The sequence below is a fragment of the Mobula birostris genome, chromosome 3, assembly GCF_030028105.1.
Source record: "Mobula birostris isolate sMobBir1 chromosome 3, sMobBir1.hap1, whole genome shotgun sequence".
NCBI lineage: Eukaryota > Metazoa > Chordata > Chondrichthyes > Myliobatiformes > Myliobatidae > Mobula > Mobula birostris.
The window spans coordinates 158,096,088-158,117,861 of NC_092372.1; the positions used below are offsets into that span (position 1 = coordinate 158,096,088).

Here is a 21,774-nt window from a genome sequence, read left to right on the forward strand (position 1 = left end):
TCACTAACACAAGAGATTTTTCATCAGGACTGAAAACATCAACGATTTACTCCTGTCCATAGATGTCACCTGACTTGCTGAGTTACTCCAGCATTTTGTGGTAGTTTTCTATCAATATGTTACTGTTTCTTTACCTTGTAGTTTCCTTTTGCAGAGTAAAATTCTGATTTGTTTTGTATGGTGTAAAATGGGCAGAAATTCCTGAGATCATCCTGAGTTGGATGATCAGCCATGATCATACTGAATGGTGGTGCAGGTTCGAAGGGCTGAATGGCCTACTCCTGCACCTATTTTCTATGTTTCTAAATGTGAAGCAGAAATGCCAGTCTTAACTTAATTCCTTTTACATAATTTTGTTTTCAATGGAAATTCATATAACATTAGATTATATTTTAGGTTAAATTCAACTTTATTGTCATTGTGCTGAGTACAGATACAAAGTCAATGAAATGCAGTTAGCATCTGACCAGAAGTGCAAAAAAAAGTATTATTTACAAAATAACTGCGAATAAAAAGTAAGTGCTACAACATACAAACATAAAAGTACGTGAGGTTCAGCAGTGTCACAGCCTCAGGGAAGAAGCTCTTCCTGTGCCTGCTGGTGTGTGAGTGGCGGCTCCTGTAGCGCCTACAGGATGGGAGGAGAGTAAAAAGTCCATGGTTAGGGTGAGATGCATCCTTGATAATGCTTTCCCCCTGCCCAGGCAGCGTTTATGGTAGATGTTCTCAATAGTGGGCAATTGGGTGCCGATAATCCGCTGGGCAGTTTTCACCACCTGCTAGAGTGCTTTGCGGTCTGATAAGGGACAGTTGCCATACCACACTGAGATGCAGTTGATGAGTATGCTCTCAATGGTACAGCAGTAAAAGTCCATCAGCATCCTGTGACAGAGGTGAGCTTTCTTGATGCTCCGGAGGAAATAAAGGCGCTGTTGCGCCTTTTTGATCAGGATCGAGGAGTTCAGGGACCAGGTGAGATCATCGGAAATGTGGACACCAAGGAATTTGAAACTTGATACACACTTCACTACAGCTCTGTTGATGTAGATAGGGACATGAGTGTGACTCCTAGCATGCCTGAAGTCCACAATGATCTCCTTGGTCTTCTGGGTGTTAAGGGCCAGGTTGTTATCGGCACACCACGCGACCAAGTGCTGGACTTCATCCCTGTAGGCCGTCTTGTCATCCCCTCTGATCAGGCCAACCACCGTGGTATCATCTGCGAATTTGATTATGGAGTTAGAACCATGTACAGGGACGCAGTCATGGTGGAAAGGGAGTACAGAAGAGGGCTCAGCACACAGCCTTGAGGCATGCCGCTGTTCAGGGTGAGAGTGGAAGAGGAGAGGTTGCCTAAGTTAATAGATTGGGGTCTGTTAGTCAGAAAGTCCAAGGTCCAATTGCAGAGGGATGAGCTGATACCAAGCTGGCGAAGTTTGGCGATCAACTTGGAGGGGATCACAGTATTGAATGCTGAACTAAAGTCAATGAACAGCATTCTGACGTTAAGAGTTGAGGCTGTCCAGGTGGGTCAGGGCAGAGTGAAGTGCCATGGAGATGGCATCTTTTATAGACCTGTTGGTGCAATAGGCAACTGGGCAGAAGTCATTCAGGCCTGCGGCAGTGGAATGCTTCGGCGCTGGCACGATGTTGGCAATCTTGAAACTTGTGGGGACAACTACCTGTGCCAGGGACAGATTGAACATTAACTGATGTACAGTAGTTTTATATTCAATTTACATAATTCCTGCAATTTTATCTCTTTTTCTATTTGGTCTCAATCTAAATCGTGGGAAAAAAAATTATGAATACTTTAGGAGATTAGAATCAATGAAATATAAAACAAGAGATATGAAAATAATTGATTGTTTTCTAAGAGCATAAGAAAGTGCAGGCAAAATTGGCCTCAGCCTCACAAGCCTGCCTTACCATTCAGTTTGATCATAGCTGGCCTCATCTTCTGTTCTGTACCAAGTTCCCCCCACCCCACCCCTGTAGATCTAATTCCTGATCTACTTCATCTTTAATTACCTCTACTGATCTGCCCTCAGTAACTCTCCAGGCTAGAGAATTCCACAAGCTCCCCCCACCTTTGAGAAGGTGGTCCTGCATACCCCAGTGGGACCTTGAGCAGCAGGTGTGTAGATGTGTGTTAAATTGCTCATAGTGGTAGGAATAATAGGGTTGTTTAGTGAATGATTTTAATTTCCCAGTATTGATGAGCCTGGTTGGGGTGGAAATTGTGAAAATTTCTGGAGTCAGTATATAGAGGCTTTACTTGTGACGGTACAATACTTCTTCTGAAGGAATGAAGTAGGGTATGTAACTGAAGTGGCAGTCAGGGAGCACCTTGACTGTGGTGACCATAATTCTATTAACTTTTAGATAGTGATGGAAAAGGACATGTTGGTTTCACAAGTTAGGGTCCTAAACTGGAGCAGGGCTAATTTGGGGGGAATTAAACAGTATCTAGCAGAGGTGAATTGGGTGAGCAAAGGAATGAACGTCAAGTGGGAGGCTTTTAAGAATGTGATACCAAGTGTCCAGGAATAGCATACTCCTATTGGGGTGAAGAGTAAACCTGGCAAGTTTAGGGAATATTGGCTGACGAGAGACGTTGATGCTCTAGTGGAGAAAAGTAGAGAGGCACACATTAGGTTTAGGAGGTTGAGCTGAGTGAATCCCTTGATGACTATAAAAAGATTAAGAATGAATCAGAGGAGTAAAAAGAGTATATAAGATGGATCTGGAGGTTAAGTTTAGAGAAAATTTGGAAAAGTTCTTTAGCTATATTAAGAGTGAGTCCTTTTAGAGATCAATAGGGCCGACTATGTCTCAGACTGCAGGAGATGCGTGGGTTTTAACACATATTTCTCCTCAGTGTTTCCTGAGGAGAAAGTCATGCTTGCTCAAGAGGTAAGGCAAACAATTGAAAATGTTTGGGAAAACATTCATATTACCAGAGAGGAGGTATTTGCAGTCTTACAGGCATTAAGGTGCCAGAGAAGACTGGATGGCGGCTAATGTTATTTCATTGTTTATAAAGGGTAGTAGGGACAAGCCAGGGAACTTCCAGCTGATCAGCCTGTTACCAGTAGTGGGGAAATTACCTGAGGGGATTCTGAAGAACAGAATCTGCTAGTTGGACAGAATCTAATTAGGAAGAGTCAGCACATCTTGGTGCATGGGAAGTCATCTTTGACAGACCTGTTAGAGTTTTTTGAAGAAGGTATCAAAAGCTAGATGAGAATATGGTTGCTGGTTTTGTCTATTTGGACTTTAGCAAGTCCTTCAGTAAGTTCTGCCATTGTAGGCCGTTCTGGAAGGTGCTAATCAGGCAGATTCAAAATTGGCTCAGAGGTAGAAAACAGAGAGTGGTTGGTTCAAATTTGTTTCTCAGAATGGAAGCCAATGTCTTGTGATGTGCTGCAGGGGTCAGTGTTGGGATACTTGTTATTTATATAAATAATTTGGATGTGCATCAGCAAGCTTGCAGATGACACAATATTAGGAGGTATTGTTGCTGATAGTGAGGAAGGTTTTCATAGGTTACAAAGAGATCTTGATCATTTCAGTGAGCGGTTCAAGGAGTGACAAATACTAATACGTGTGAGGTGATGTATTTTGCAAAGTCAAAACTATACAGCATAGATTAAGGTTGAGAAATGAAAGATTTTAAAAGGACCTGAGAGGAAACATTTTTACAAAAAGGATGGTGAGCTTATAGAAGTAGTTACCAGGAAAGTGATGGAGGTGAGTACTGTAATTTAAGAAGCACTCAGAGGTACATGGGGTTGCGGATTTTAGAGGAAAATGCACCGAATGCAGGAAACTGGGACTAGCTGGATGAACACCGTGGTCAGCATGGTCATTGGGTTGAAGAGCCTGTATCCATGTTGATTTGCTCTTTGACTCTATGTCAGTGATTGTTACAAGTTCTTTCATAGTGTTTAAAACTAGCTCATCAGAAATCTTCGAGATGTTTGCAGTATCTTCACTGTAGATACAAAGTGAATCTGTAGAGCAAATATGGATTCATTATTCTGATGAAGTATTCTTAAGGTTACTTGATTGATGCAGAGTATAAGATTGATAAAGAGTATTATTTTAACTTATTTGCTACTTCCTTGTTTCTCATTACTGATTAATTACGCATGATCTCCCTAAATCCCATACTTATCCTGTCTATGTACTTTCATTTTATACATCCAGGAAATTCCATGTTTGTTTTAATATTACTTGCCGGTTTCCCCATGTTATCAATTTTCCTTTCCTCCTTCAGTCATCGTAAAGGATACTTTTTTAATAAAAGTTTTTTAAGTGCCATGTATTTTATTTAAACTCAGCTTTTCCATTATATTGACTAAAGTAAGAATGGAACTGGGCTCATAGAAACTAATAGCGCATTTTCAAAATATCTCTTTATGCATTCTTCCTTCATAGACATGTCCTTTATTGTAGCTGATGTGACCAGCTGAATCTTTCCCTTCATTTTTTTTTAAAGATTCAGCATTAATATTCTCTTTTAGTTTTGTCCTTTGATAATTTTAGATGAATTAAACTAATTTCCAATTTCCTCATGTGGATAATATTAGACAAAATCTAAATTACACTGTTCTAGAGTATTCTTGGAGCTTTGCATGCCCTATAAATACACCCTTTCCTTGACTTGGCCTGCCCATGATACCTAGTTCAAAGCAGTGGCCCTGAGCCAATGAGCAAGGCCTGCACAGCATGGTACAGTACTATATAGCCATAAATATCATAGATATGAACCAGAAGAGCCATGCACCCATGCTGAAGCAGCTGTCTAATCTGAATGTATTTGATACCAGCATACAAATAAAATTATAATTTTCACATATCATTTGTAAATCATTTGAAGGATTAAAGTATTAGAATATATTTTGAAATAATTTAAGGTCATTTAAATGAATTACTTGATAAATCTCTACGGTACCCGATACCTTGTTCCTTTCTTTATCTCCATCGCAATAAATAAAACAACAGAATATCTGTCAAGCCTAACCCAGGACAAGTTAAATTAGTAGATTTTAGATCAGAACTTTTAAGTTACAACTGCTGTATTCTTTAAGAAGTGAAGTGTTGAAGCACAATAGTAATTGCAGCAGAAATAACTGTATCGAGTTTGGGACTCTTCCATGTTTGCCCGAGTTTGTGGTGGTCTCTGAAACTGCTGCAGAGGAGCGCTGTGCAGAATTGGCAGCTTTTTGAATGGAGTGTTTGTGTCATTGTTTATTCAGTGGAACTGCAGAGCTCTTCATTTACGTCTTCAGTCTTATACCAGTGAAATAGTTGTCAATTCAAAAAAAAAATCTGTTTTTATTACTGTGGAAAAACTTATTCTGCAGGATGTGTGATTCATGTGCAACACATTATTAATGGATTTAATCAGTGTATACACCCATAAATGTATGTAAATCAAAGTAGTAACTTTATCAAAGCAATTCTCATGATATATTGCAATATCCTGGTTTTAGTGATATGGATAATGTCTGTTTAATCATTTGTAAAACAAGATTTTTGTTTCCATTCTATGATATTATGCAAATGGAAATAAAGATGCTGAAGACACTCAGCAGTCAAGGCAGCAACATGGAGAGTGGGAGTTATTGATTGTTTTAATTTGTCAATCTCTCTTCAAAACTCCTGAAAGATGATTTGCAAATCCTGACTGAAGTACTGAGAATTTGAGTTTGTGTTGCAGGTTTTCCGCACCTTGTTTCTGTAGTGGTATAAGAAGTCAACTTAACATCTTTTTTAGCAGTATTCTCTGCATCTTTTGAGAGGAGAAATTTGTGCTCTGGGAACAAATCCAATAGTGACTAATGCAAATGTTTTTCCACTTTTTCCAACCTTCAACCTCTGAAGCAGGAACAGTTTTGGGGATTAGGCAATTTTAAAAGAGTGTCTCTTATGAGACCTCCTATACTTGGGAATAAAGAAGAATCTCTCCTTCTTCACATTTTTGATTTATTTGGACTGTTTAAAACTTGAGCATGAAATGATACTTGATCCAGTGCATTTCTTTTTTGTCAACAGATGTACTGGCTTCGTTTGCTTGTCATATGGAGATGGAGAAAGTAAAATGGCTGTCTATCAAACGGTTGGACCATACATAAGGAACCTTAGTCTCACACTAATTGCAGACCATGTACAAACGAAAAAACCATTCATGCTGGAAGTTTGTGGATACTTGGCTGGTCCTGCTGATAGTGCAAACAGTAAGAAATGATATTCTGTTGCTGCCACTTTTAAGGTCTGAATATCCTTCAAGTCTCACTATTCAAATATTAAATATAGACAAACTGGTCTGCTCCAGATCCTGCTCATGGTCAAATGGTGCATTCAGACCATTTGAGTACCACTGAACACTGGACAGGAGATGCTTCCAGCATCTCAACTTAATGTGTAAAGTCAGGAAACGTCTTCTCCAAGTTCAGGAATAAGGCATTTATGATCATGATTCTGTAGTTGGATTGATTCAACAACTGCATTGGAGGAATTAGATCGAGTGCTGAATATAAAAAAAAAGGCCATTCAGCTGCTATGTGTTGGGAATTATGTTCCACAGAAGCCTTCCTCCACACTCCCTTACCAATCTTATTGGCAATTGGTTCCTGTGTTTAGTCACAAACAACAGAAAATCTGCAGATGCTGGAAATTCAAGCAACACACACACAAAATGCTGGAGAAACTCAGCAGGCCAGGCAGCATCTATGAAAAAGAGTAAACAGTTGATATTTTGGGCCGAGAATGATGAAGGGTCTCGGCTTGAAACATAGACTGTTTACTGTTTTCCATAGATGCTGCCTATCCTGCTGAGAACCGTGTTTTGTCAGCTTCCTCCAAAGTGCATCTATGCAGATCTCTTCAGCAACTCTGTGCCGATACATTCATTGCTCGGTTAGCAGTTTCTCAAGTCAATGAGCCCAAAGGTGGAACTATTCCTCGTAAACATCTCTGCCATGCACTCTCTGCATTCAGAAATTTCCAAGAGGCCTTTCTGTTCCAGCATACGTAACTCGCTCTCTGAAAAAAAGCAAAACAAGGTAATGATGAAAATAATTTAGAAATTGTAAGCATTGAAATTGATGGTACTCTGCATTTCTGATGTTATGTGCTTGCTGATAGTGGTCAAATCTACAGTCAAAATGAAATATGCCTTTATTTCAGGTGCAGGAACACAGAATGGAGCTGACCTTTCTTATGTGCGAATAGAAGTTCACTGGGACCACATAGATTATAGCAGCCTGAATGTTCCTGTAATCTCCAGTGGATTTTTTTCAACATCTCCTGTTTGGATCTATACTGAACCTGGAAAATATTTGATAAGTAAGTTCTATTACAGTGAGTTACTGATAACTTCTTCCTAAGTCAATATTGTTTTTTATACTTTTAATATTTTTCATATTTGTGATACATTGTCCAAAGTTCAAAGTACATTTATTATCAAAGTATGTATATATTATACAATCTTGAGATTTGACTCCTAACACGCAGCCACAAAACAAAGAAACCCAAATGAGCCCATAAAAAAAACGTTGAATACTCAATGTGCGGAGAGAAAAACAATAAACGCAAGTAAATAGTGTTCTGAACTGAAGTCCACAGAGAGTCCATCCTCACACCCTTAGTTAAGTGCAGAACCGAGTAAACATTGTGGAGTAGTGAGATGAACTGGCCTGTCACCATGACCTTTTTAATCTGGCCCTGTGCCCAAATAGTTGCCCAAACATCATCCAATATTAATTACAAAATTTTTTGAGGATATTGAGAATTAGATCTGTTGAACCTAAACTTATGTATTCACCATTTGATCAGATACCACATTTGAGTATGGTCTTTAAGGAAGTACTTAAGATTATTCTTAGGACATAGATGATGCTAAGAAGGAAATTCTGTAATTGTTTTGACAATATCATGATAGATTTTTTCTTTGACCATCACAACACATGAATTACAAGCCGGAGTAATTCAAATAAAATATCAGTATTCGCGCTTTAGTATGTTAGGTCAAGCAAGATACCAACAGGTAATAAATTAATTCATATCTAAACTGCAAGCAGTCCTATGTGGATAAAAGCAGCTCCATATTAGTTGAAAGGAAATTTTCTGAATTGTTCAGTGCTTAATTTTGAAAGGAGATTTTATGGATTCAAACTTGTTATATTATTCAGCATTTTTCCATTTTTACTTAATGAACAATTATCAAAAAAAGACTTAATTTGATTTGGCATATCTGGGTGAACTATATTAATCTTTGAACTTGGAAGTGTTAATCCTTTGGTAAAAAGTTTTGTTCCTGAGTCGGGTATAATCAGATCGGAATCAAAAATTTCAACTTGATTTTAATCAAACACAAGGTAAGTAGTTCAGAAAAAATGTTACCCTTGGGTTTGTGTGAACGTTGCTAGGGCAGCTTATAACTCTATGATATTGATGAATTATTGTGCAATTCCCAAACAATACATTGTTTGTTCAGTATTCCATTCCATTTGAGATGTGACCTTTCCTCATAGTATTGATTTGAAAACAGACCCACGGCCTTGACAACAATATTTCACAGTGAACAGTATGTCCCCTGGGAGTGTTGTAGAACAGTGGGACCTGGCAGTACAAGACCATAGTTCCCCAAAAGTGCTGTCAGAAGTAGGCATGGTGGTGATGAATGCTTTTGGCACAATGGTTTTTATCAGGTGCTTATTTAACTTAATGCCCGTTTCAGCACTGGCGTTTAGGGCAGCAATGAAGGATCTCTATCTTTGTCTGTCCTTGGCCATCTTCTCTATTGTGTGCCAGGTTTGGTTCAGAGTCCTCAGTGATACAGAGATATAGAAAGATTCCTTGTTGCTGTTTCCACAACAATTTTCTTGAACCAATGTTAACCCTGAGCTGAACCCTTGAACCTGGATGACCAGTAGACCACTCTTAGCCTACCCTTTGACCAGTTTGATGTGGGCAGCCCTACTAAGAGTCAAAGCACAAGGCCCTGACTCCAACCAACATAATTCTCCAGATCATTGAGGCACACAAGCATCCAAACCCTATGACAAGGTTGTGGTTCCCTTGGAGGTTTTATCAGTTAGGACATATACATTAGACGTTGTGTTACATTGTACAAGACGTTGGGGAAGTCATATTTGAAATATTGGTTTCAGTTCTGGTCACCCTGTTATAGGAGAGATGCCAGCAGAATGAAAGAGTGCAGAGGCTGTTGCCAGGACCTGAGAGACTGAGTTATGGAGAGAGGTTGAGTAGGGACTTTACCATTGGAGCAGAGGAAAAAGAAGGGTGATCGTTTAGAGGTGTATAAAATTATGAGAAGCATAGGATGAATGGGCTCCATCTTTTTCCCAGGGTTCGGGAATCAAGAACTAAGGTGAGAGGGGTGAGATTTAATAGGATCCAGAGTGACAACTTTTCACCCAATGAGCAGTCAGTATATGGAATGAGCTGCTGGAGGAAGCAGCTGAGGTAAGCATATTAACAACGTTTAAAAGGCACATGGGCAGTAAAAGCTTTAGAGAGATCTGTGTCAAATGTGGACAAATAGGACTAGCTTAAGTGGGAATTTGGTCAGCATAAACCATCTGTTCTGTTTCCATACTGAATGGCTCTATGACATTCTTGCCTTCCATGTGTTTTATTTTGAATTACAAAGCAATTCAGATAATAACATTTAGTTGGGTAAGGGAAAGATCTTATCTAGAAAAAAGAAAATGCAGACCGACTTCATGTCTACAGAACACTACACTGAATAATCGGCACCAAATCACCAGACTACAGCACTTGTGGAAAATAATGATTATTAAATATGTGCTTTCAATTCCTCAGCTGTATTTGCAGACAATCATATCTCCAGGGAAGAGAAAACTGTCAGCGTTGTGGTTCTGAATCCTGCACCCACTGCTCTTGAGGTGAAGCTTGTACAAGTAACTGAGCAGATTCCATCCTGTATTCCATTTGATGTTGAGGACATCAGTCCACTAGAGAAGGCTTTTCTTGGAGTTGCCTATAACTTTGAAGCCTTTGTTGCGATGGGGATTGATTTGAATTTTTATTGGCACTTCAGTGATGACAACAGTACATATTCCTCAAACAACCTGAAGAACTGCAGTGGGCTTCAGCAACTGGGTTGTCTTTTGGATACAGTGGTAAGTTGCTTTATTTGAATAGTAGCACAGCAATCATGAAGTTTGAGCTGGAAACTTCTGTGTAAGTTATGACCATGAGACAGAGGAACATGAGAGATACTCACAGAATGTCTCCTGGAATGCACATAAATTCATTGCTCCCATTGAAAAGTAACATTCATTTTTCATTTTTGTTTCTTCTCTGCTTCCATCCATCTGCTCTCCATAACCACAGTGGGCGCAGACCCTCACCATTTTCTGTGTAGAGTCACAGAGTAATACAACATAGATTCAGACCCAGCTAGTCCCAATTTCCTACATTCAGCCCAGATCCTTCCAAGCCCTGTAAATCCATGCGTCTATGCAAATGCTTCTTAAATGGTACTGTTGTACCTGCCTCCACCACTTACTTCAGCAGCTCATTCCCTATACTCACCACCTTCTGCATGAAAAATTGCCCCTCAGGTCCCCTTTATACCTCTTCCATCTCATCCTACTCTATGCCCAGCCCCGCTCCCATTTTGAACTGGGATAATTCTGTTACCATGTACCTTACCTATGCCTCTTACAATTTTAAACATTTCGATAAAGTCATTCCTCATTCTCCTACTTTCCAAGAAATAAATACCTCACCTGGACAACCTCTCCCTATAACTCAAGGCCTCTGGTTCTGGTAATATCCTCGTAATCTTCTGCATTTTTTCAAGTTTAGCCATGTCTTTCCTGTAATAGAATGACCAAAGCTGTGATTCCATTATCATTTTATGCACTTCCTTGGAATTGAGGGTGTGTCTATTCAGTTCAGTTGTATGAATGATGAGCTGGCTGCTATAGGAGGGGCAGGAGCTAGAGTTAGTAGTTTGGGGTGTCATGTTCTATTATTGGAGATACCTGAGCTGCTCAACACCCTCCCTTATTCTCTTCCTCCATTTTGGGCACAGTCCAGACATTCTTGTGAGTTGGTAAGGATGTTACATTTCATCACATAGAATTTCAAAGTTTGAAGTAAATGTATTATCTAAGTGTGTATATAGCACCTCAAATAAGTCTGTTATTCATATTGTGGCCTGGAGCTTAAATTGGCCAAACCTTGAGTCATTCGTCGATATCGGACCCAGGCCCTGCTGGCTCAATATGCTCTCAGGCTCGGGCTCCGCCTCTTTGATTTGGCCCACACCTGACCTTTCCAATTCGGCCCAGCACTTAAATCGGTCAAACGTCAGATTTATCCTTGCTCTAGGGTCTGGGCCCAGGCCCTGTTCGCTCTCTTCAGCCTGTACACGCCATGTAGCAACAGTCCTGCACCTTCAAGATTTCAGTTCACACAACAAAAATGCCAGGTAGTACAGGCCGTTCAAAAGCTCAGCTCTGAAAAGGAAGTTACAGATTATTGTTTGCAGTGAATGTGTCCATGAAAAAATGTGATTAATACTATAATTTATAGTTTTGCTTGTTTTGTTTGCTACCAGCAAGTCGTCACTGTGCTTTAATCTTAAATACTAATTCCTTTTATAAATTACAATTAACTTTGGCTCTACTACAGTTTCAGATACATCATTCAGATCTTGTTAGTGATTATTTTCTCAAGTTTTGCTGGATAGGAGAGCAAATCAAGGAACACCTCTGAATCCCAGTTTAATTGATAAATGATGCACAACAGGCCCTTGCTGAATTTGTGATACCACATGATATAGCAGTTTTGCTGAAGGTCGGAGGTAAAAATGGTGTATGGGTCATGATATAGTAACACTGCCTGTGTCAGATGTCTGCTTTTGGCATTGTGCAGGTTTAATGCAGTAAACTTATTGTAGATGAACAGGAATGCACAAAAGGTCCTGTTGTCTTCCTCAAGCCAAGCCAGTCAGGCATGTGTGAATTATACGTGGGCCAACAGTCTTTGGAAATATTGAAACAGCCGTTATGGCTAACTGCACAAGAGGTATTACAGAAAGTTTCTTTTTCACATATGCAAGAGATTTGATGTTAGAGAAGTTGATTGGTCTGATGCTGAATGCATCTTTCCCCCTCATTGCGCTTGGACAGAATGTTCAGTCTTATGTCAAATGTGTTCAAACTATCAATGTTAAGGTCTGTTAATCTTTGGCCTCTTACACTGCTCAGCTAATAAAAACAATCAAATTAAACATGTCAGGCTAGAAAACCAAATAATGGCAAATTACGCTTGGTTTATTGTAATGATTTCTAAACCATATCTCGCTGGTAATGAGCTGCATTTATTTTTGTATACAGAGTCACACATTTCAGTATGAAGGGGTCTTTCAAGTGACTGTCAATGTGTCAAACATGTATGACTGGATCCAGAAAACAATTTATGTGGTAAGCATGCCTAAAAGCTAAAAATATGTGAATGAATGAAATAAGCACTTGACTTTCCAAGAAGTTATGTTGTAATCTCTACTTCATGGTAGTTTATCAGATTATTAACAGGTTCTAGAAAGTATATTAATCATTATTTGAATTCTAAAAGCTGTCCACTTGAAATACAACCAGTACAGTTGAGATTTTACTCCAAAATTTCAATTGTTCTGTGGGAACCATTCTGAATAGTAAACTGGAGGAAAGATCTGGTGGTATCTGATGTGTAAATGAAATACATATATAAAATAACATATGCAATAATTGGATTGAATAACACTGCTGCTGCTGGATGCTGTTTGTTGACTTTTACTCAACGTTTAACACCATCATTCCCACAGGCCTAATTGATAAGCTATAGTACCTGGGCCTCTGTTCCTCCCTCTACAATTGGTTCCTCGACTCCCAAACTGGAAGACCACAATCTTTGTGGTTTGGTGGTGATATCTCCTCCTCACTGACAATCAACACTGGTGCACCTCAGGGGTATGTGCTTAGGCCACTGCTCTAATCTCTCTATATCCAGGACTATGTGGCTACGCACAGCTCAAATTCCATCTATAAATTTGTTGATGATACAACCATTGTTGGTCGAATCTCAGGTGGAGATGAGGAGTGAGATATTCCAACTCGTGGAGTGGCGTTGCAGCAATAACCTTGCATTCAGTGTCAGTAAGATGAAAGAGCTGTTTATGGACTTCAGGAAGTGTAAGACAAGGGAACACGAAGCAATCCTTGTAGAGGGATCAGAAGTGGAGAGAGAGAGCAATCTCAAGTTCCTGGGTGTCAAGACCTCTGAGGATCTAACCTGGTCCCAACATATTGATGCAGCAATAAAGAAGGCAAGACAGAAGCTATATTTCTTTAGGAGTTTGAAGAGGTTTGGTCTGTCAACTAAAACACTTGAAAACTTCTATAGGTATACCGTGGAGAAACATTCTGACAGGCTGCATCACTGTCTGGTACACGGTGCGGGGTTGGCGGCGGGTGGGGGGGGGGTGGAGGCTGGTAAGCTACTGCACAGGACTGAAAGAAAGTACGGAAAATTCTAGAATCAGTCAGTTCTATCTTGGGTACTCACCTCCGTAGAACCCAAGACTTCTTCAAGGAGCTGTGCCTCACAAAGTCGGTGTCTATTACAAGGACCCCCAGCACTCAGGGCATGCCTTCTTCTCATTGTTACCATCAGTAAGGCGGTACAGAAACCTGAAGGCACACACTCAGCTTCTCCCCCTCAGCCATACGATACCTAAGTGGACAGTGAACCCATGAACACAATCTCTCCTTTTTTCTAATATATATTATTTCTGTTTTTGTACTACTTTTAATCTATTCAGTATACAGATATATAGTTACTATAAATGGTTTACTTATTTATTTTTGTTCTTTCTATTTTATCATGTATTGCATTGAACTGCTGCTGCTAAGTTAACAAATTTCATGACACATGCCGCTGATAGTAAACCTGATTCTGATTAAAAGCATTTGATACAGTAGAGCTACTAGGACTTGATGTTTCAATCCCTATGGTAAGTCGGCACTCTCGATGTTGGCAGTGGGTTTGGAGTGGTGACACGGAGGGAGGGTAGGTACATCATCGTGGTCATCAGGTGGGCACGCTCCTTCTTTGACGTTTCGTTGATAAGCCCACGATGTCTCCAGAGGGCTCAACAGTGTTACTTGGTATCCCAGATACACCCCCCTCAGTTCCATACCCTCCTGTCTTCATCTTGCAGCCCAGTTGTTGTCTTTCCTTTTAATCCAAATCCAATTGCTGCTTTCTTCTGCTGCATTTGACAAGGACTTGATTGCTTGTTGGAGGGAGTGACCCCTCACCCCCATCTTCTTCAATAGACTGGTCATAGATGTAGCAACGAATCCCCTGAATCCCACTTCTACAGGGAAAACCTTGGTCTTCCAGCCACTCTGGGCAGCTTCAGTTGCCAGTTCAGAGTACTTGGTCTTTTACCTCTCATAAGCTTCTTCGACACCATCTTCCCATGGTACTGTCAATTCCACAACATATGCCAGCTTGGCTGTTGTCGACCACAGGACCATGTCCGGCTGGAGTGTTGTAACCGTAATGTCTGGGGAAAACACAAGCTTTTTTTCCAAGTCCACGTCCATTTTCCAATCCCAAGCAACCTGCAGAATGCTTACATTTTTTGATGTTATATGGTGCTCTGGAGGTTGGTCTGCTGATACAAATCGTGTGATGTGGACATTTCCTGCCGATGTTTGTGGGAGAGCATTTGTGGTGATTCGCCTGTGTTGCAAGATTGATGCCAGCCGTCTGAGAACTTGGTTATACCGCTAAGTGTACTGCCCCAAGGTGAGGCTCGTGGTGCATCCTGTTAAAATGTGCCTTAGTGACCCAGGTGCTTGACAAAGAGAGCAAGCGGGGTCTTCTCCCCACCACTGGTTCAGGTTCTGGGGTGTGGGTAGGAGGTCATAAGTGGCTCTGATGACAAAACTTAGCCGAGATCCCTCCATCTCCCAAATGTCACGCCAGCTAAGTTTCCTCTTTTCCAGACTCTCCCAATTAGTCCATTGGCCCTGCTTGGCCATTGAGATGGCCCTGGCGTTTCATTCTGCCTCCTCCTGTCCTCTCAACTCCTCCACCATGAGCCATCTCTTCTGCACTGATGTTGCCTTGTGCCACTGAGGAGCTTTTGGGACAAGCCCGAGCCCAGCTCTCCCATGTTGGACTTGGCCAACCACATCCCCGAAGCGAAGAGCAGACTTAGCACTCTGAAGGGCTTCAGATGGGGACCACTTCCTCCCCATTGCCACATGGGGGGGGCCACTGTTCGAATATATTGTGCAGTATCAATGCAATATGATATTTAGTGTTAGAATATGATGGAATCAATACATGAAATAGCTCGCATCAGTATGATGAACGTAAATAATGAGATACACAAGTCAGCTCCTTAAGCATTTCTTTGGTTAACAAAAGAATTAATTTCCTTACATTTAAAATTATTAATTTGGTTATCAGTGACATTTTTGGTAGCGAAACAGTTCAACATACTTACTACCCATTGAGCAAATGTATTTCCTAAAATCAGCTTTAATTGGCTCAGAATCAGTTATATAATGTGAAATTTGCTCCTTTGTGGCAATAATACAGTGCAAAGATGTAAAAAACTACTCTAAATTGTAAAAACAAATAAATAGTGCAATGAAAGTAATAACAAGGTGTTACTTATGCGTTTATATACTGGTCAGAAATCTAGTGGCTGAGGGGAAGAAGGTATTCCTATTATGGAGTGTGGGTTTAAATGCTCGGGTACCTTCTCCACTATGGTAGTAATGAGAAGAGGACATGTTGTGGATAGTGAGGGTCCTTGGTGATGGATGCTGCCTCCTGAAGGTGTCTGCAATAGTGGAGAGTGTTGTGCCCATGATTGCGGATGGCTGAGTGTACAACCCTCTCAAGTCCTCCTCTGTGTCTGTTCCCTTAACCCTCAGCTCCTCAAACTTTCAATAACTCATCAAAAATATATCAAATGACCTTACATATATTGAATGATCTGACCTCCACTACCCTTGGGCAGAAAATTCCAGAGATTCACTACCCTCGGAAAGAAGAAATTTCTTTGCACTAAATAACTAAAGCCTTATTTTGTAGCTTTGTCCCCTTGTTTGTGACTCTGGTTCTAGTGGAAACATCTCAACATCTATCCCGTCAAGACTCCATAAGATCTTGTATGTTTGCAAAAGGTCATACCTCATTCTTTTAAATCCCAAGGAACACCAGCCAAACTGTCTAAGTTCACTTGATAGAGCAACCCCAAAAATTAGCTTGGTGAATCCTCTTTGGACTATCTCCAATGCTTCTAAATCCTTTATTAGGTAATAGACTTCATAGACTTCCTATTGGATCACTGACAGGTGGTAAGGATGGGCTGCATCACCTCTGCTCCTCAACACAGGTGCCCACCAGAGTTGTGTCCTGAGCCCCCTTCTCTACTCCATTTACACTCATGACTGTACCGCCACACACAGCTCCAATCTGCTGATCGTACTTGCAGATGACATGACTTTGATCAGCCTTATTTTTAGCAGTAATGAGACAGCCTACAGAGGAGAGGTTGACACCGTGACACAGTGATGCCAAGATAACAACCTCTCCCTCAATGTCCCAAAAACAAAAGAGCTGATTGTGGATTACAGGAGGAACAGAGACAGGCGTGATCCACAGTTGAGAGGGTGAGTACTTTCAAGTTCCTCAGTATACATATCACTGATTATCTCAGCTGGACTGTACACACCAGTTTTATGGCAAAAAAGCACAATAGTGTCTCTTCCACCTCAGGCAAGTGAAGAAGTTTGGCATGGGCCCCCAAATCCTCAAGACCTTCTACAGGGGCACCAGTGAAAGCATACTGACTGGCTGTATCACTGGCTGGTATGGGAACTGCACCAAGCTTAATCGCTGGGCACTGCAGAGGGTGGTACAGATTGCCCAGTGCATCTGTGGATGTGAACTTCCCTCCATAGAGGACATTTACAGCAGCAGGTGCAGAAAGAAGGCCTGAATGATCATCGGGGACACCAATCACCCCAGCCATAAACTGTTTCAGCTGCTTCCGTCTGGCAAACGATACCACAGCATTAAAGCCAGAACCAACAGGCTACGGAACGGCTTCTTTCTACAAGCCATTAGACTTTTAATTTCACATGTCGGTACATTGCAACGGAATTATAACGCAAAGATTTTTACTCCCTCACATTGTGGGATGGATGTAAGATTTAAATAAATTATAAATTATAAACTGTTCACAGTATTCAAGTATGGCCTCACAAACACCCTGCAAGGCTATCACAAAACCTCCCTAGTCTTAAATTCCAAACCATTTGCAATAAAAGCCATAAGGCCATAAGATGTAGAAGCTGAATTAGGCCATTTGACCCATCAAGTCTCCCTCACCATTTTTTGATTTTCTTTAAACTGATTCCCCCACATTCTCTCTGTAACCCTTAATCCCCCTTACCGATCAAGAATGTCTCAAACTCTGCCTTAACTACAGACATCCCACCCTGCAAAAACTCATTTCAGGAAGGTAGCACCACCATTTCAGGGAGGTAGGACCCCCGCCCCCCCGTAACCCCATATCACTTCCCTCCACCCCCTCCCCACCCTCGGAGTGTATGTAATACTTTGTTAAGTGATTTTGTCTAATCTGTGAACCAAGTTGGGTATATGCAGCAAATGTGACATTAAAATATGTACTTATATTATCATGTTTATTCTATTACAACTTTAAGCAAGCCTACAGGGAGTTTGGCCTCGTCACGTAGGACATCAATAGCGTAGCTCCTTGGCAGAGCCAGCTAGTTTAAATCAGGGGTCCCTAACATTTTTTGCACCACGGACCGGTTTAATATTGACAATATTCTTGCGGACCGGCTGAGCCAGGGTCGGGGGGCGGGGTGGGTGTTAAACGCGATCGGAATATAGGTGATGTCAACTATAAGTCACTTGTAAGTGGCTAATACACGCAATTTCATTTCTAAAGTGGTTTATCTAACGGATTTAATATTAAACACACAGCACATATTTTCCTCGCATCAATGTAGTGATAAGTCAATTATAACAGTGGTCTCAAACCCTCCGGGCTGCGAAGACTGCAGCAGTACAGCGGTATCCAGGAGGCATCCAGCACATCTTTAAGAAGCTGAAATAAACAACCTAACTGATTAGGTGCTGCCCGGCACGTAAATGTCGGCCCAGATCAGAGACGACGCAATCTGCAATCGCCTCTGATCTGGGCCGACATTTACGTTCCAGGCGGCACCTAGTTAATTAGCTTGTTTATTTCGGCTTTTTTCTTAAAGATGTGCTGGGTGCGTTCTGGCTACCGCTGTATTCTTCACGGCCCGGAGGTTGAGGGCCACTGAATTATAAGTCACCTATAAGTCATCATAACATTTTAAGCAATGTTTGGATATTAAACACACAGCGCATATTTTCCTCGTATGAACATATAAAATCATTGCAACACACCAATATTGCTGAATCAGTGGGAGCCCTGGGCCTGTTTTCCTACAACAACATGATCCTATCGAGGGGTTATGGGAGACAGCAATACTCGAAGGGGGTTCCTTATGTCCACTCTATTCCGCAATTTTGTTTTTGTTGCATTCATTGCAGAAAACTCCACTTCGCAGAAATATGTTGGAAATGGAAACAACGTTTTCAGTGCTTTTGTGGCTACCTCAGGTTATTCAGCCTTGACTTTGATCCAAAATGCTGGCAGAGATGTTATGTCAAACATACTTTTCAGCCCACCGTCATTTGCAAGCTCGAGGAGTTGATCTTTTTCCCACGCTGACATGGATCATTCACCGGGAACATTCATAAATGGGTCATGGACCCATTCCTTTGCACGTCTTGGGTCACTGATGACCTCGTGTGCTTTAAAATTCAACAGTGCATGAGAGGGAATGAGGAAAGATGCAGCTGACTCATATTGTTTCATATCGCCAAATCATATTGTTTCCTCACGGCCCGGTGGTTGGGGACCACTCTTAGCACGAAGAGAGACCAATCAGGATGCTTGCTCTCCCTCTCAAAAAAATCTATTTTCAGGATATTGTATATAATTTCCGGGTGTCAGGGAGCCACTATCGATGTGTGGGAGACTCCAGGAACTTCTGGGAGAGGTGGGATGTCTGTAACTACATCCACTAACATTGCCTCCACAGCCTCTCTGGCAACAAATTCACCCCCATCTGGCTGAAGAAATGCCTCCTCATCTCTGTTTTAAAGAGGAGTCCCTTTATTCTGAGACTGTGTTCTCTGATCCTAGACTCCCCTGCAAATGGAAAGACTCCCTCCATGTCCACCCTATCCTGGCCGTTCAGTATCTGGTATATTTCACTGAAATCCCCTGTCATCCATCTGATCTCCATGAAGTACAGGCCCAGAGACATCAAACACACCTAATATGTTAAGCCAATATGTTGTTTGCCTTTTAAATTATTTTTTTGGACTCACTTGTTAACCTTCTGTGATTTATTTACTGGAGCACCTAGATCCCTCTGAATGTCACTCATTTGCAGTCACTTCTCACTTGGATAATAATCTGATTTATGATTCCTCTTACCAAAGTGGAATTCCCCATTTAACTTTATTCCCCAAATTAAACTCTAGTTGTCACTCAGTTTATCTCTACTCCTTTGCAAAAGCACAATGATCTTATCACAACATGCCTTTCCTCTTATTTCTATATTGTTAGCAAAATGAGTACCAAGAACTGATCCCTGGGATATTCCACTAGTTGCACCCCTCCAGCCTGATAAGGACACATTTATACAAACCCCTTACTTTTTTTGTGACCAACAGTTTTCATTCCACATTCGCACACTTCCTTCAATACTTTGTCATTTAATTATCTTCCAGCCTTTCATGTGGTACCATGTCACATGTCTTTCTGAAATCTAACTCACTATCAAAGTGCATTTATTTATTATCAAAGAATGTATAAATTATACAACATTGAGATTTGTTTGCTTACAAACAGTTGTAAAACAAGGAACCTGAAAGAACCCAATGAAAAAATAAGACCCCCCGCCGTGCCCACAAAGAAAGAAAAAAAAGCACAAGACAAATCATATAAACAGTAGAAGTGAGCAAAAACAACAGCATTCTGAAGCAAACTGAGCCCTTAGATCCAAACCCCCAGAGCAGCCTGGAGTAGGCCCTAAACCTCAGTATTCAGTTCATCACGTTAGCAGGGCAAATTGCCACAAAGTTTGCAGACACAAAGCACAAAAGCTGGGGGCAGTCTCACAGTCTTTAGCGTCTTGGAGAGAGAAGATCCTGGAAAATCACTTAAATTGTCTGAAACTCACACTAGGACCCAGGCCCCGCCACTGGCGAATTGCTCCGGGCCTAGATTTCACTGCTGAAGGAGCCATTTTCAACCTCTCCAAATCAGCTTAGTTCCCAAAGCAGTCCAGCCTCGTGTGACTCCCAACACTCTGCCTTTCCAGTCTATAATGGCTGGCCTTTAGATTGTCCAAAATAGCGGGTTGTACCTCGCATTAGGACCCAAGCCTCGTTGTGGTGAGTTGCTCCGGGCCTTGAACATGCCACCCATTGATTTGCTTCAGACCTAGATTTCACTGCCGAGGTAATTAGTTATTTCCTCTTTGATTATTGACTCCAGCAGCTTGCCAAAAACTGACCTATAGCTTCCTGCCTTCTGTCTTTCTCCCTTTTTGAACAAGGAAATTACATTGGTTGTTATCCAATCTTCTGATATCCTCTAGGAATTTATCAAGTTTTAATCATTTCAACCATTATCTCTGCGGCTACTCCCTTTAAAACCCTTGAGTGCAGGTAATTACGACCCGGCAATATGTCTGCCTTTGGCTGTTCTAATGTGTCTGCTCCACAGTCTTTCTCATACTCATCATTAAGGTATGGTACATCATATTTCAAATTTAACCAGAGCTTTCAACATTTGGAGCAAAACTTTCAGTCCTTTAATTTCCAACCAGCTAAGCATAAAGAACAAAATTCTATTAGCGAATTCTATTTACTTTTGCACCAAGCAGTACATTTTGATGCCTCATTCACTTAAATCTTTCGAGATTTAGCTTATTGCCAATTAAGTGATATCTGTAGTTTGGCTCTCTGTAAGGTCAAACATTTTAAACCAAAGTTGAAATTCGTTTGCCACAGGTTTGCCTCACAATTAACTTATCAATGTCTCCTTTGTAATTGAATGCTGTTATCCACATTCCTTACCTGTCAGCAGTTGTTAGGTTATAAGTGATGCACCATCAATATTTCCAAAAGACTGGAAGTAGGGTAAATACTGAAAGGCTTTTATTCACAGTAAAACGTGACCTCCAGCATGCTGAGTGTCTGCCCCTGGACTGAGGAGGAAGAGCAGTGGTGAAATCACCTTTATTCAGGTCTGTGGGAGGAGCCACAGGGGCAGTCAGCAGAGGGGCGTGTCCAGACAGGTAACCCAGTTACAACATATATATATATATATATATATATATATATATATATATGGTTTACCACAATAAGCAAGCTGGAATTATGGTTCTTCTCTAAATCATTAATAATTTACCAAATAACTAAAGGCCCAGCATGATTCCTTGCAGGAAATCACAGATCACTTCCTTCCAATTTCAATGCCTTTTATAAACTTAACAATTCTTGACTTCAGTTCTATAAGCTTTAATCTTAAGGGAACAATCTTTTTTTTAGTTT

General features: G+C 40.9%; 1 protein-coding gene and 1 long non-coding RNA gene across 10 annotated transcripts in view; one reads left to right on the top strand and one right to left on the bottom strand.

Annotated features, from left to right (window-relative positions):
- The window catches only part of LOC140195372 (polycystin-1-like protein 1), a 241,758-nt gene that overhangs the window by 42,940 nt on the left and 177,044 nt on the right, over nucleotides 1-21,774 (top strand). For all 9 annotated transcript variants that reach the window (XR_011885446.1, XR_011885445.1, XM_072253568.1 and 6 more), the window contains exons 4-7: nucleotides 6,064-6,245; nucleotides 7,198-7,356; nucleotides 9,859-10,178; nucleotides 12,408-12,494. Coding sequence is in view for 7 of the 9 variants with exons in the window: in XM_072253568.1 (XP_072109669.1) it covers nucleotides 6,064-6,245; nucleotides 7,198-7,356; nucleotides 9,859-10,178; nucleotides 12,408-12,494 (748 nt within the window). In the remaining 2 variants the exon portion in view is untranslated. The remainder of the gene's footprint in view (nucleotides 1-6,063; nucleotides 6,246-7,197; nucleotides 7,357-9,858; nucleotides 10,179-12,407; nucleotides 12,495-21,774) is intronic.
- On the bottom strand, nucleotides 4,089-21,418 carry LOC140195374 (uncharacterized). The gene is made up of 6 exons (XR_011885447.1): nucleotides 21,298-21,418; nucleotides 13,615-13,782; nucleotides 10,791-10,880; nucleotides 10,283-10,415; nucleotides 7,224-7,338; nucleotides 4,089-7,053 (listed from the first exon to the last, which is right to left on the bottom strand). It is a non-coding gene; the product is annotated as an uncharacterized lncRNA (long non-coding RNA).